This window comes from Puntigrus tetrazona, chromosome 25 (genome assembly GCF_018831695.1).
Source record: "Puntigrus tetrazona isolate hp1 chromosome 25, ASM1883169v1, whole genome shotgun sequence".
Lineage (NCBI taxonomy): Eukaryota > Metazoa > Chordata > Actinopteri > Cypriniformes > Cyprinidae > Puntigrus > Puntigrus tetrazona.
Window position 1 is genome coordinate 7,962,229 of NC_056723.1, and position 16,442 is coordinate 7,978,670.

Here is a 16,442-nt window from a genome sequence, read left to right on the forward strand (position 1 = left end):
AAATCTCGAAATATCAGGGATTTTCAAACAGGCCTCGAAAAATGAAGTCGTCATGGGATGTGTGTGTATATATATATATATATATATATATATATATATATATATATATATATATATATATATATATATATATAAAACGATAAACTGTATCCACACATGTAAATATTTTCAAAATATATACTATATGTATACATTTCTAATAATATAATTTAGATATAAATCTAATATATTATTATTTAATATAGAAACATGACATATTTTTTGCGGCACAATATATACATTTGTTTACATGTATATTTTAAAAGTTTACATTTTTGTGTCTGGAAGCGACAGGAGCTTGGGACTTGAAGTAATATCAGTTTCTGGCACCATCACATGACAGGAGTCATATTTTTCCCGTTACAGATTTCAGCGTTCAGTAAATTCAGGCTGTCTTGTCGTGTTCACAGGCGACGACTCCACCGAAGAGACCGCGCTACTGCAAACCTGGTTCAAACTGGTCCTGGAGAAGAACAAGCTGTCGCGATACGAGTCTGAACTCATGATCTTGTAAGTACTGTGACTCTTAGGGTTTGTTAATCAAGGTTTTTAGACATGTCTTACACATGCTCCTGTCTCTAGTGCTCAAGAACTGGAGTTGGAGGACACTCAAAGTCGACTACAGCAAGACCTGAGACGACGAATGGACACTGAAGGTGGGTTTGTTATGATACTAACACGCAACTCATTTTTCTAATTTAATATATTTCTTATTTAAATGTTGTTGTTACTAATTATTATTGATGTTCAACTATTAATATTAATTATTTTTATTAGCAACTGAAAACAGTTTTTGCTAATATATTTTTTTGTATAAACCGTACAGCAAAATTGTATTAATTTAGTTTTTATTTTGATCAATTTAATGTGTCCTTGCAGGAAAAAAAAAGTATACATTTATTATCATTTTTACTTTTTAAAACCCACTTAAACCCAAACTGTTGAATGGTAGTGTATTATAGTTTCCACAAAAATATTCAACATTGATGATAATAAAAATGTGTGCCGTCAAATGATTAATCACAATTAATCGCATGCAAAATACATTTTTGTTAGCATAATATTTGTGTGTTCTGTGTGTATTGTTTATATAACTACACTATATTTATATTCATATAATTTATATTATCAATAAATATAATTAATATAATCAACGTATTTATATAAACACATTAAATACATTTATTATGTAAATAAAATCTTTTATTTTAGACAGAAATAATTAATCATTTAATAGCACTAATTAAAACAGAAAAACATTAAATGGTCTGTAGACCAACTTTCAGATATCCAATTTTGTACTGGATTGGATAATTGGTTGTTAGAGTGATACAATATTGTAAGTGGTGGCGCATTTACTTGTAAACAGGAATTGATAGCTGCTGAGGAAGGTGATAGTGTCTTCATTTGCAAGTCAATGGTTGGTCCCTCAGCCTCCGGCAAACACAAGTTTTATTTTAGATGGTGGTGAAGCTCACAATTTACCAGAGAGACGCATGCGGCGTAAAAGCCTGTTATTATATAATGTATTTTATGTTATTCAGCGTGATAAAACCTTGTTACGCGGGCAATATTTTACCTTATTAGTGTCTCTTTGTATTCCTTCCATTGGCAGACTGCGAGAAGAGTGCGAGTGAGCTGGTGGAGGAGCAGAGCCTGCTGGTGGAGATCATGAAGGTGGTGGAGAAGAGAGACAAGCTGGTGAGCCTGCTGGAGGAGCAGCGGCTCAAGGAGAAAGCCGAAGACCGAGATCTGGAGAGCATGGTTCTCTCCAGGGGCTACGAGTTCCACTGGACCTGAACTTCTCAAAGCTTGCTGCAGTGACCTGCAAGAAGAGCTACTTTAGAGAGCCTCATTCGAAGAAACCAGTGCTTGTTTAATCAGACCCAGCCGAATGCTGCCTTGTGTGTTGCTGAAAAGAAATAAACCAAAACCAAAACGCGTGCCTCTTTGTTAACTGAGAACGGTGAATGTTAGATTTCAAAACACGTTTCACAGCCGATTTCTATGGTTAAAGCTGTTTTTCTTGTTTGATTTATCTTTTGTTGAAACCCTTAATGAACGCTTGTTCCGTTTATCAGCAAATATTCCAATAGAGGCCAAAGTTTAACGGCGGCGATAAAGTGTGTCTGTTGAGTATTTGTTTGTCTCTTAGTCTTGCGATGAACGCGATTTCTTAATTGATCTTAAACTGATGCTGTTTTTAAAGTAAAACCATAATTTTTTTCAAGAATCAAGATGTGCTTAAGATGGAGTACAAAGGGCTCTGGTTTTATTTTTGTCTGTCTGTTGCCTTGTGTAATTTATTTAATAAATGCAAAAACAATGAATGGACTCTTAATTGTCTCCAGAAAAAAAAATCAAACATATATAATTTTGAATGTTTAATTTCTGTAAATGTACACATGATAACACTGAAAATAATAACGTTTTTGAGTGTGTTTTAAGATTCTGTATAGTATAAAATACAATAAATACAAATTTTAGTCTCTACATATACCAACATACATTAAGTATAAATAATTCAGCAAAATGTTTTTAAAAAATTTCTATACATCAAGATACAAAATATTAACATTTGAAAAGTATAAAAATACATTTTCATTTAAAATATTAAATGGTAAAAAAAAAACAAAAAAAAAACGTAATTTTTATTTTCTTTGTTTGCACTGTTTTACATTCGGCACTTAATATCTCATGGCAGTACTAATAAAATTGACTAATAAAACAATATTTCCAGCTCACTACGAAAAACTTTCTGAGCAGACTCCCTTTGGAAAAGAGGGTGGGATCAAAGGACAAGGGAAGCACGTTTTAGAAGGCTGGGCAAATAGCTGGAATTCCGTTTCCGTTCCTGTTCCTGGGATTTTACTCACTCCCTCAGCGGGGGAAATCGCGTATTATTTACACTTTTCTGACCTTGATCGTTTGTTTGAACCGATGGCGTCTTCCCCGCAGAAATCTCCGTCCTCTCCAAAGTCGCCAACTCCAAAGTCTCCGTCCTCCAGAAAGAAAGATGACTCATTTCTGGGCAAACTTGGTGGGACTCTGGCCAGGAGAAAAAAGGCGAAAGAAGGTAGCGAAAGAGTTTAAAACGCTGTATTATTTACGTTTTAAATATCAAACAAACGAGCCGGTCATGGCGGTTTTGATCTGAAGTCCTCAAGTTAATGCACAACTTCTTCAGAAGTCTGAAAAATTCCCTCCTCCAACTGTTTGGGCGCAGGGGTACGTTTATTCACACGGTCAGCATCTCCATCCCTCGTATGTACTTCAAAACCCGAGAAAAAACGATAACGGATGTTTTAATGTGGCGAGAATTGTAATGTTTACATTCCAAAGTTTGTGCGGTTTTCTAGCGATGTTCGATTCGGCGGCGAATCGTTCTTTTGAGTCGGATCTTTTTAATAAACCGCTTTACATAAGTGGTCTGAGCGATTCGTTCGCGTATCGAACTCATTCGGTTCTCGCTGTTCTCAAACTCAGCTGAATCGATTCGTTGAATCGAGAACGGTTTCTTTTGATGTCCATCTTGTAGGGCTTTTTTGAGTAGCACAAGTAGTACAAATAAATGTAAGGTAAAAAATATATATATGGGGTTTTTCTCATTAAAGGGATAAAAAAAAAGTGTCTAATCATTTACATCATAACCCTTAAGTTGTTCCAAACCTGAGTTTCTTCTTTCTATTGTGCACAAAAAAGATGCTTTGAAGAAAGTTTTAAGTTTTAATCCCTAACCAGTTGACGGTAGCCATTGACTGGCACTGATGAACTGGACTGTACATTACTCAATGACCCACTGACGTCGAAGACATGTCACAATCACGAATAGCTGTTCAGTTAAGACTTTACCTTTTAGTAAGAGATTTGTTTGTGTGTGTGTGTGTCCCACCATTTTGGCAAATAGCACTTAAAAGTATGCACCTCGGAGACATGATTATACAAATCTCTCAAAGTATTTAACCACACCTAAAAATGTCTGAGTCATCAAATCGTTCTGACAAAAACCTCAAGACTACAGTCTCGAGAAACGCTAATCAGCCGTTTATAGACCTGAAATCACACGTTGGCACATTGTAAAGTGTTCTTGAGCGCTGTCTTCAGCTTTGGCAATGTTCTTCTTACCATGTAAGGTATTAGTTCTGCTTTGGGCTTAAGATTGTACAGGAATGAGAGCCATCTCGGCGTTAAAACAAAAACAGCTGCGGCTCTAGGCTACGATATGCAATAATCCTGACAAGTTATAGCGAGCCGCATCCTTAACAAATAAAAATATATTAGTCTTGTTGTTGTAGTCTTATCCAGGGTAAGTAAATTAGGCGGTGTGCTTCTGCCCATTACGTTGGAGTGTTTCTTCTGGGTTCGCACGATTCCCAGAGTGCACTTCTGCAATGATTGCGTGGCGTCCATCAGTACTCGCTAGGCTGAATTAGAGGAATAAGCAGCTGAGCCTTATTGATACTCTTGCTGTCTGTTTCTCTAGTCTTCTATTCGCCCACACATGACGAAAACTGATCTGGATGGGTAATTGATGTATGATTTGATGAGGAATATTTTGTGGCTTGTACCCAAGAGGCAGTGCATTTGTTTATTATTATATATGGTTGAAAATCTGAATTAAAAGCGTGCAGGATGACAACCACAACGTAGCTTTTTTCATACAAAGCAATGCCAGCTGAAGCTTCAAAAAGGACAAAAATGCAATGTACAAACAGGACTTTCTTTTGGAGGTTTAGTTAACTGGGCAATTTCTCGGGTGTTTAAATAGTAACATCCATCCAGTCGCTCACGTTAACTTTAACTCTCACCCTAGTACAAGATACATGAGGTCTTTGTCGTGCCGCTGGGTTGCATGCGTCTCCACGTCAGTGAGAAGCAGCAGCAGGAGAGCAGCTGTGCGTGAGGTCGAGAGGGTGTTGATTAATAGGATATCGTCCTCCATGGGAGGCCTCTGGAATCCAGCACAGGATGTTCGCATCCCTGTAATCAGCTCCGTAGACTGCGATGCATGCTGGGTTGTTTCTCTGAGGATGTTGAGAATGTTGATGCCTTCAATTTCACTGAAAAAGTCTAATAAATATATGCATTTTTACAGTTTGTTCTGAAAATGTTAACTGTAATGCTAGGTTGTCGTGGGTGGTTTGCCAGGGTGTTGCTATGCGGTTGCTAAGGTGTTTTTGGCGTCTGTGGTGGTTGCTTATTAGGCCAAGCAGGAAAAAAATGAAAGCCATCCTGATGTCTGTATTTAATTACTTGATATTTCATTTAATATTCTGTATTTCTGAATACAATTTTATGTATTTTAACAATTACTTTTTTTTTTTTTTTTTTTTTCATATTTATTAATTATTCACTATTTTGTTATATATGAAATATACAGCACTGATTAAAAGACAGTAAGATTTTATTTATTGGTTTCACTTTATTTATACAACTTTGTTTTAACAGACCATTAATTATGACTTGCACCTCAGACTTCTAATTTGCTGCTTATTAATATTTAGTTAGTTAAGGTATTGGGTATAATTAGGGTTGTAGAATATATTCATGCAGAATTTTTACTTTAATTTTATTAATAGGGATGCTAATAAGCAACTAATTAATAATAAAAGCTGTTATCATACTAAAGTCCTACCTACATTTCTTATTCTCATTATCAAACATGCCGGTAAAAACGATACTACTGTGAAATATTTATCACTTTTAATAATTGGTTTCCATTTTAATGCCCTTTTGATTGTTTTGTGGAAACATTTTTTAGGATTCTTTGATGATGAGTCCATAGTTCGACATTTATTTGAAATAGAAATCTTTGTTTTAGCATGCATCTTACTAGATATTGGCTGTTAATTAGTACTAAACCACATATTAGTGCCATATTCAGCTGTCTGTATTTTAGATCCCTTAATCCTACCCCATACCTAAAATGAACTACTTTTATGTCAGGTTACAGAAGTAAAATGGTTTCTCATTATATTCTAACAAGGCAAATGAACATATCGTCAACCACTTGTATAACCACAATACTATGAAGCCAAAAAACCCCTGCTCAATTTCTTTTCTTTGTTTCTTTTTTTTTTATTCAGAAATAATTTGTCATCTCTCACCCAATGTGTCCTGTATCCCATAGTATCTGAGCTGCAGGAGGAGGGGATGAATGCCATTAATCTCCCCCTGAGTCCCACACCTTTTGAGCTTCATCCTGAGGACATCATGCTAGGTAGGTGAACCCGTAACCTCATTATTCAATTGATGCTCGCTCAGGTTAATAATACGTCCTTACACCTTCCTCCTGCCGGTCTCTTTCTCGTCGTCACAGAGGAAAATGAAGTCCGCACCATGGTGGACCCCAACTCAAAAAATGACCGAAAACTCCAGGAACTCATGAAGGTTTGTGTATAAAACCAAAAATGCTGTTTTCAGTCGTTATATATTCACCGTCATGTCGTTCCAAACCTGTACGCCCATGATTATACCCAAATTAGGTGCTCATCGACTGGATCAACGATGTTTTGGTTGGGGAAAGGATCATTGTGAAGGACCTGGCTGAAGATCTTTATGATGGACAGGTTCTCCAGAAGCTCTTTGGTAAAGCATCTGTTTGTTTTAGAACATGGCTACTGTTTATTGGTTATATTTGAGTAAATATCCAGGAGAGCTCTACCTGAACTCCTCGGGATGTTCTCCGATGTCCTATTCTATGTTGGCCTTGTGTTTCCATCCCGTAGAAAAGCTTGAAGGTGAGAAGCTGAACGTTGCAGAGGTGACTCAATCTGAGATTGCCCAGAAACAAAAGCTGCAGACGGTTCTGGAGAGGATCAATGACGCTTTGAAGGTCTCCACCAGGAGCATCAAGTGGAACGTCGACTGTAGGTCCCTAGAGCTCCAACATGAGTCATTCAAGCTAAATAAGACAAGCCTTATGCACTGTTAAACATGGACCTGTATTGGACAGTGAGTCTTAAAGGGTCTACTTAGACATGCTGTGGTGCACAAAATGGCAAAGTAACGTCTGTTTTAAACCTTATTGATGGGTGTTTCTCATAGCTTAGAGCTTCAAAGACTTGGAAAACACTGAAGGTGATGTAACGGTGTCTTTTAGTGGATTTCAATTGCTCCACTTACGTGGAAGAGACACTAAAGAGATTGCAGGTCTTTTTATTGTGTTTTATGAGGCAGGCAGATTTATGCGCTATTGATTTTCATATTAAATGTAGGCGAGCATCATTCCTGTCTCCTCAAGTAACAATTCACAGAGCTGAAGCTACATCTCAGCTTGTTTTGTGCCAATACTGGTATTAATTCATGTAATTCAATGCATTTTCTCTCTCTCTTTTTTTTTAAAAAATTAAAACCATTTACTAGCGGTTCATGCTAAGAGTATTGTGGCCATCCTTCACCTATTGGTTGCGCTCTCACAGCACTTCAGAGCACCCATTCGCCTCCCTGACCATGTGTCCATTCAGGTGGTTGTGGTCCAGGTACGTACCTCTGTTGTAGACTATAAAGTTCTCTAACTGATAATAAGTCTTTTTTATGAAGCTAGAATTAGATGACATCAGGCGAGTAATGTTTGCGTTTGAAACACTCTGGTAAACTCGTAAGATAAATCTCCACAAAATCACACAGAAAGGTTTCTACTGTTGTTTTTGACTTAGAAAAAATGGCAAAACCAGCAAAAGACCAACTTAAACAAGCATCCCAGCTTCAAAACATACCTAATCACTATATGCTCAGGGTTTTTTTCGACTGGGATCTTTGTCAAAGCATATCTTTTGAAGAAAAAACCCCCAAATCTGAGTAGGAAATGCAGATGAACGCCAATGTGCAGTGTTGCCAAGTCCACATTTTTCCCGTGGAATCTGGCTACTTTAACCATGTTGCCATGCTTTAACGCATGTATTTTTACCTCACAGAACACAATTTCTTTTTTAACTGGAGACCCCCATCGAAACTCGAATGGGCTACTTTTAAGTAGCAATTGTCAGAGTTTGATGTGAAAACCTGGCAACCCTGCTAATAAGCTATATTAATTTATTGATTGATGCCATTTGTAATTTTGTCTTTTTTTTCTCCGTTCAGTTTTTCTGCTTAACTTGGCTATTAAATCAATACTAATGGCAATAAATATTATTTTGTGCTTTGTTCTGACTTTAAATGTGGAAGGTCCTCAGTTAGCTTCAGTAATTGATGCTAGCTCACTGAAGTCAGTGTTTTTAGCTGATATTTTTTCTTTTCTTGCTTTCATTCAGTATTTCCTTGCTATATTAAAATATATAAAATTATCATGATTATATCCAATATTTACTAGCTTTCTTTTGTTATTGAATTTCAATATGAAAGGTTACAGTCAGTTAGCCTCCATTTATAAAGTTAATTAGCTCAAGTAGCTGATGCTAGTAAAATTTTAATGTTCTCATTTGCTTTCTATGCAATGTTGAATCAAAAAACAATATTTATAGTCCTCTGAGTCCTCTATCTATAGTCCTTAATATAGAAAAGGAATATTTGGAAGTACTGTATTAGGAAATTATATTTTCATACTAAGAAAAAAAACTTCAAACTGAGTAGCATATCTTTTGTATTAATTAATTAATTTTTATTTATACATTTATCGTGTAGGAGGATAGATGAGAAAAATGTTTTCGCAGACTTCGTCATCTTGTATTTCTCCTGTCATGCCTGACTAGAGGAACTCATATTTTTTTTCATAATAGATATCTTAATAGGACAAACGATAGCAGTTAATGTCTTCTGGAGATTTCCGGCTTCTGTTCATATTTTCAATTTCATATTCAGTTTAAATTTTTTTTTTCTTTCCCTTAGAAACGAGAGGGCATTCTTCAATCCCGCCAGGTTATGGAGAAGATCACTGGCAATACAGAGTATGTCAACGCCGCAACCCTTATTTCCAGATGTCACCTCCATATGTTAATAAAGGTGTCGATATCAGGGTTTAATAATCTTTTGTAATGATTCCTTTCATACGTTTCAATCATTATGCGGTAGATCCCTGATTACAAGATGGCGTTTGGATTAGCTTTGGCACTGTTTCGTCACCCTTTGTGTGGACACACACACACACACACACACACACATATGTGCACAGCTGACTGTATAGTGGTCCAGCAGGCACCTGGCAGCTGGGAAGATAAGTGTGTGTTTTTGCACGTGTATGTGTGTGTTTGTGGAATACTTCCTGAGGCTGTTATCACACACACAGTAGCTGCTGCTGCCCAGGCTGATGGCTGGCAGGAGTGATTAGAGAGTGAGGAGGAGGGGGCCTCATGGGGAGGAAGCCCTGTCCAGGGCTGTCCCAGACTTGCCCGATCAATTTGATCACCCTTCCACACACTCAGATGGCAGCCGCCTTTTCTGCCTGGCTTTCAATAACCGTAGAATTAAGAGAGATGAATGACCCCCCCCCATGTTGTGTACAGGAGATAAACGGAATGCCTAGCTTGCATTAATAAAATTCTTGCTGATAAAACACTAATTACAATTTTACACAATATAAAACAAACAAATAAATAAAAGTCCATTTAAATGCATATATATGTGTGTATATATGTATATGTATATGTACAGTATATTCCATTTCAGGAAATATATTTATTTGAGAGTTTCTAATGAATTTGTAGTTATTAAATTAGTACTGTTTTTATAGAGTAATTTAGCATTACATGATGGGTTATGATTTTCTGACCACATGTGGGTGTTGGAACTAGGTGTAGTCATAATTCAAGGTTTCAATCATTATTTGATGTTGTTTTTTTTGTTTATGTTCATAGGGCATTATCTGGCAGGCACGGTAAGTGTTTTTAATTTTATTACTGTTTGGGGTTAGTTTTTTTAAATTTATTTTATGCGTCAAGGTTGCAATAAATTAAAAGTAAGACTTTTTATAATTTTAACATATATGATTTCCGTTTCCAATTAATCATTTTATTTTGAACTATGATCTATTTATCATAGAAAACGTATTAAAATTTCCTTAAAAAAGGGCTTTTTTTTCCAAAAAACACTTAAAAAGCTTACCAACCCCAAACTTTTGCCAGTGTTTATTATTGTGATTCTCATTAATTGATGTTTTCTTATATTCAGAGCGTGACGCGTTTGACACCTTGTTTGATCATGCTCCTGACAAGCTGAATGTGGTGAAGAAGGTATGAAAGAAACCAAAAATTAGCCGAATCTACATTTTTAAACAAGCCTGAGCACACGTGCATCCGTTTTTTGCAGACTCTAATCACCTTTGTGAACAAACACCTGAATAAACTGAACTTGGAAGTAGCTGAACTGGACACGCAGGTAACGCATGGATCAGCACAATAAATATATTGTGACTGCGGTAAACGAAAAGCGATAAGCCAGGAGAAATCTTTTAATATAATGGTAGCAACAGCAATAAATGAAGTGAAATTATCATTCTGTTATTTTTAATTATGATACAAACCTGTCTGACTCACTGTGCACACTTTTACATGGAATTGCATGGAAACTTAAGCTTTCAAACTTCAAAATGAATACAGAAGTAAAAATTAATAAAATTTTTGGTATTTAATAAAAATTTTATTTAAAGCAGTTAATTCGGTATCTACTCTATATTTTACATTTCTAATCCATGCTTTAGCTTTGTTTGTAAATATGTGACTTCGGACCACAAAACATAGCTTGTATATATTTGTAGCAATAGCCAACAATATATTATATGGGTCAAAATTATTGATTTTTCTTTTATGCCAAAAAAACATTGGGATATTTAGTAAACATCATGTCCAATGATAATATTTTGTAAGTTTCCTACTTTAAAGGCCATTTTTTTCAATGTTTACATTATTTTGCGCCCTCAGATTCCAGATTTTTGTATAGTTGGCCAAATATTGTCCTAACAAACTATATAGAAATAGAAAGTTTATTTATTTGGTTTGATTTATTATCAGATGATGCATAAATCTCATCTAAAATATATGTAACCTCGGACCGCAAGGCTACATTTTAAAGTCGATATTCTTCTTTTCTTGACTGCTTACAAAGCCAAATATTACATGCATTAATATATTTTAATCAATAAGATTTCCTGTTAATATAAAATTCTATAATATTCTAAACACAATGTAAATAAATGCTATATAAATTGTAATATAAAAGTCTCTTATGCTTACCAAGGCTGCACTTGAGATGAATAGTCATTTTGTGAAATGGTTCAAATTTTGAAACTAATTTATTCTTGTGATGCAAAAGCTGAATTTTCAGCAGCTAAGTCAGTCTTCAGTGTCACATGACCTTTCAGAAATTTGCTGCTTAAGAAGAAATTTGCTGCTTTTCTTTTTATTATAACCTAATATTTTTGTGAGAACTTGATGCTGTATTTGAAATGGAAAGGTCAAATCCCTCCTTGCTGAATAAAAGTAGTTCTAGTGCGTCAGGATTGTGTGTTAGGTAAATTAGCGTCGTTTTGGACTGTTGTTCTGACTGAAGTGTGTTTGTAGTTTGCAGACGGTGTGTATTTGGTCCTGCTGATGGGACTTCTGGAAGGATACTTCGTCCCCCTCTACAACTTCTTTCTGACACCTGAGAATTTCGACCAAAAGGTATAAATTAGCAGCACGTCTGCGGTTAGCGTGCTTCAGTATGAAAGCCACCCTGGTGTGCTGTGTTGAGTGTCACTGAGAGGGGGTGGTGTTGACAGTCAGCCCAGAGTACAGGCTGCTCACCTGGGTCACATCCAGAAGGCCCGGCCTCTGCCAAATGGGCATGTCGCACCAGGATGCATCTGTAATCTGCCTCTGCACAGGAAACGGATAAGTGGGGCGATGTGTAGCTTCCTTCTAATATCCAGTGCTGTTGTGTGGATTTCAGAGATAACTGCTTTAGGTCCATCTACAGTCCAGTTTGGGGAAATCACTTTTTTTTTTTTTTTTTTCTTTTTTTTTTTTTATAAACGCGTTACTTTGTACAAGGTGTCACAATATGTTTCTTTTTTTACCTGCAGGTTCATAATGTGTCTTTCTCCTTTGAGCTGATGCAGGACGGTGGCTTGGAGAGGCCCAAACCCAGGCCTGAGGGTAATTATGGCTTTGTTTGCTCCTGATCCTGTCATTGTAAGTGTGGTTGACGGGCCATTTAAAAAAAAGTTTGTCTGGTCAGAACTGCACTTGGATACTTTCCCAATTTGCAAGTGTTGCTCTTTTATACTTGACTTAAGTTTCAGAGATAACCAAGCCATTTTTAAATAAATTAAAAGCTTTTTTTGACCTGGCTTGTGTTGTAAATGTAAGTTATACAATAAATACACTGTTGTTGAAAAGTTTAGGATCAGTAAGATTACATTTTTTTTTTTTTTTTTTTTTTTAAAGAGGATCCTTATGCTTATCATGGCTGTATCTATTTAAATAAAGAGAAATTATAACCTTAATATTATTGCATTTTAAAATAACAGCTTTCTATTTTAAGACACCTAAAAATTTTATTTATTCCTATGAGACAAAAATGAATTTTCAGCAGGATTACTTTCGTCTTCAGTGTCACATGATCATCATGAATCATTTTAATATGCTGGTTTATGATCAGTGTTGGAAACTTGTTGTGGTGCTTAATATTTTTAGGGACCTGTGATGCTATTTTTTTTTTTTAGCATTCCTTGGTAAATAGAAATTTTATTTTGAATAGATTCTATTTAACTTTGTGTTGCAATATACAAAATTATGCAACATTCAAAAGTATGGGGTCAGTAAAAAAAATAAATAATAATAATAATAATACTTAGCAGAAATGTGTTAAATGGATAAAGTGAATTTTTGAATAAATGCTGTTCTTTTTAACGTTTTATTCATCAGTCAAAAAAAAAAGTATCACAGATTCCCAAAAAATACTAAGCAGCGTACGAAGTGTCAACACTGAAAATAATTCATATAGAATGAACAACTAAAAGCTGAGAAAATGGCTGAGAAATTCAGTGTTGTGTCATAGAAATAAATAATATTTTAAAGAATATTATAATAAGAAACTACGAATGGGATTTGCAAAAATATTTCAAAATTTCCAGGGTTTTTTTCTGTATTTTTGATCAAATAAATACAGCCTTGATGTGCTTAAGTTACATTAAGTTACATTACAATCTTACTGACGTTTGAGCAGCATTATAAAAAGTATATTGCATGAATCATTTTCTTTTCTTAAAGTAATTTTTTTTTAATTAAAATAACATTTTCATTAAGTGTTTTTTTTCTCATAATAGTTGTAACTTTTTCTTTCTTTAAGAATGTGTAGTTGCTCATTTGAATTAAGAATACCTAGTGTTTTTTCCCTTGCTTAACAATTGATATGTAATTAATATAGTTTATTAATATGCAAGAACAATAATATACAATTAATTATTAATGTTATAGTTACAATTGATTATAATAAGTCATTATAATCGAGGTAAGATGCAATTTAATAAATACCTTCTTTTAGGAGCTATTTCAACATATGAGCAGCTCACAGTATACAATAAATCATATACAGCATCCATAATATATAGTCTTCCTCTAGCTGAAACTGTAGAGCTCAACGCTAGAACCGCGAAACAAGAACTGATCAAATATGTACCTTACCTTGAATACAAAGTTGCTTTGGAGATCTGATAAATGCAATAATGCTACACAAATACAGCTCCGTATACGCTACTATATATTTATAGTGTTTCAAAGTATTGTTTGGCTGTGTGTTGCGCTGAATGATTTTCAAGTTAAAAGCGTTTGTGCGTGCCGTTCAGAGTCCTTGAAGAGTCAGGTACATTATTTAGCATTGCATAAATCCACTTCATGCTTTAAATCAATCCAAACAAGTGCCGCGGCTGAAGAAACTGTGCGCGGTATCCGCGTTTCAGCTGCTCAAGAGTTCTTCAGGCCAAAACAGTTGCAACACTATTGCAATATGAATAATTTTTTTTTTTCTTCTGCTTTTTTCCAGATATTGTGAATTGTGACTTAAAATCGACACTGCGAGTACTTTACAACCTTTTCACTAGGTACAGACATGTGGAATAATCTAAAACGGGAAATATGTCTATGCGGACCGCTATTTTGAGTTTTAATGAGGCTGACAGACAAAACATGCTGTTAAATGTTATATCATGCGACACTCTACTCTTATATGACTAATAATTGTCGTAAGTATTTTTCTTGTCATCTAGATGGATGTAAAAACACTAAAGAGAAGAACGCTATGCATTTAAATGTTTTTGATAAAGCCATTCCATTCCTCAAATGAAGGCATGACTTTACCTTTTACCTGTCAATGCAAATAGCGTCATAATCGGTTAGAAATGTATGAAAAGCAGACATACGAGAGAAAATACCTAGCTTGCATCCTTGCACTACACATTATATCACATAAAACACTATCTTATCTTGATTCACAGCATCCGCTCTCTTACGAAGTCAACCCTAGCAGCTGTGTTAGATTTAAGGCAGCTGTGTTTCCAAGTGGATATTCGACCAAATAATTAGTTTAATTGTAATGAGTTGCTTTTTTTTTTTTTTTTTTTTTTTTACCGCATATCTTAATAAGTCAAGGCTTAGTATTGATTTACGTTTTCATAACTGTCTGCACTTGCAAAGCTTATCTGAATCGACCAAAAATGTTTTTACTCGCGTGCTGCTGTCACACACATCTGGCGCAGTTTAAGGAACTCGGAAACCCAATCGTTATTAATTTATTTTCTCACGTCTTAAAGCGCGGTGACTTGGATCGCTGTTGGGAAAATAAATTGTATTTAAACTAAAAGCAGTGCAACTTTTGTGTTTGTGTAAACTATTAAAAAACACTTTATCTATGCAGTTGTTATTGCAGTGGAGTCGTTTGTAAAATTCAATGTCCATGTTTTATCTCCACCTGAAAAATGTTACAAAATCTACATTAAACTTGGATGATCATCTAACCCTTTGTGATTGTCAGATTTTATCTTTCCATTCCATTTCCTCCCTCTCTGCCGAGCGGGGTACTTTAAGTCGTCTTGTCACTGATAGACTCAGTGGAACAGATGCTTACGGCGTTCGAAATACCGCAGGGATGACCGGCAGACATGGTCTCTCTTTGTCCTTATTTAAGTGGAAGGCTGTTTGGGGGTAATTTAGTTTCATTCAAACCTATCCGCACCCACACGGGGAAAGCGGTGCTTGAAAAATCGCTTTAACATTCTTATTGGATTCTTTCAAAATGGCAGCAAAACAAAATGATGGCCTAATTTTGATCTCTTAAACAGTTTGGCTCCATAGACCGCCGTGCTCGAGCTCCGTAGATTGTTTTGTCCTTTTATAAATAAATACCAAAAACATTTTGATGTGAGCATCTTGAATTGAGTCACTCTAAGAACAGATACTGTTGGTTTAAACAGAAGAGAGATGCTCTAAACTTGTATAGATTTTTTTTTTTAAGCTTTTAGAAAGTAGTTTCAGACTTCCATTTTACAGAAAATTACTTTTCTGCCTGAAAACTCTTGTGTCTGGTTTTCTATAGAAAATGTCTTTTATGTACAGTCATGGCCAAAAATATGTGCACCCTTGGCAAATATGATCAAAGGCGGCTTTATTGTTAATCCTTTTGATCTTTTATTTTAAACATTTACAAAAAATGTAACATTTTACTAAATAACAAGAATTTTAAAATGGAGGAAAATATTAAATGTTTTTCTCTAATACACATCGGCCACAATTAACGGCACCCTTTTTGAAATGTCTCATTTGCCAGTTTAACAGCTCTAAATTTGATATAATGCCTATAATGTCTGATGAGACCGTTCCTTCGCCCAGAATCTCTCCAGACCCTTTAGATCCCCCGCTCCATGTTGATGCTGCTTCTATGCAGTTAACCTCATTTTCTGCAGGGTTCGGGTCAAAGGACTGAAATGGATGGCAGAAGCTTGGTTTTGTGCTCAGTGACCCATTTTTTTTTGTGTGTGTGTGTGTGTGTGTGTTTTGATTATTGTATAGTTGGAAACTGTACAATAGATTTATATCCTATCCAGTCACTTATTATTATTATTATTATTATTATTTATTATTATATTTTTATTTTTATCTGTTAGTATTTGGTAGAATCTAGTCTCTAGCTCTTTTCTTTAAAGCCAAATCACTAATTTGTGAAGCTGAATTATCTTTTGCTGCACATCAGAAATATATTCTTTTGGGGGTTTTTTTTTTCTCATTGAGGTGGATGATTAAGGGAATTTGGGCTTTGTTTGCCCTCCTATTTACATTTCTGTGACACAGGAAGCCATGGCTGGATAATTTCATGTTCATAATCACCCTGGAGTGCGCAAAATTGTGACTTTGAATGGGATTAGATTTTTGGGATATCACTTACGTCTGTAGCACAAAACGAAAGCTGTTACATGGGTTGATACAGTAATGTAGCTC

At 35.3% G+C, this 16,442-nt stretch overlaps 2 protein-coding genes across 10 annotated transcripts in view; both read left to right on the forward strand.

Moving 5' to 3' along the window:
• The window catches only part of mical2b (microtubule associated monooxygenase, calponin and LIM domain containing 2b), a 41,629-nt gene extending 39,595 nt beyond the window's left edge, over positions 1-2,034 (forward strand). For all 9 annotated transcript variants that reach the window (XM_043228004.1, XM_043228003.1, XM_043228005.1 and 6 more), the window contains 3 exons: positions 450-549; positions 622-695; positions 1,655-2,034. In XM_043228004.1, coding sequence (XP_043083939.1) covers positions 450-549; positions 622-695; positions 1,655-1,839 — 359 coding nt within the window. In that variant the 3' untranslated portion in view covers positions 1,840-2,034. The remainder of the gene's footprint in view (positions 1-449; positions 550-621; positions 696-1,654) is intronic.
• An 808-nt stretch (positions 2,035-2,842) lies between these two features.
• On the forward strand, positions 2,843-14,932 carry parvaa (parvin, alpha a). Its single transcript, XM_043228678.1, has 13 exons — positions 2,843-3,115; positions 6,170-6,259; positions 6,359-6,429; positions 6,525-6,627; positions 6,768-6,908; positions 7,405-7,520; positions 8,866-8,924; positions 9,831-9,850; positions 10,144-10,205; positions 10,282-10,350; positions 11,532-11,633; positions 12,035-12,107; positions 13,996-14,932. Exons 1-13 carry the CDS (start codon positions 2,980-2,982, stop codon positions 14,070-14,072), a joined length of 1,119 nt encoding a protein of 372 aa, XP_043084613.1. The 5' UTR covers positions 2,843-2,979; the 3' UTR covers positions 14,073-14,932.
• Positions 14,933-16,442: the final 1,510 nt, after the last annotated feature.

Excerpts from the sequence above, each read along its gene's own strand:
- parvaa (XM_043228678.1), top strand. The coding sequence starts at position 2,980 with ATGGCGTCTTCCCCGCAGAAATCTCCGTCCTCTCCAAAGTCGCCAACT. Across the intron at positions 3,116-6,169 it reads GAGAAAAAAGGCGAAAGAAG|TATCTGAGCTGCAGGAGGAG; the intron begins GTAGCGAAAGAG and ends TGTATCCCATAG. Across the intron at positions 10,206-10,281 it reads AGCTGAATGTGGTGAAGAAG|ACTCTAATCACCTTTGTGAA; the intron begins GTATGAAAGAAA and ends CGTTTTTTGCAG.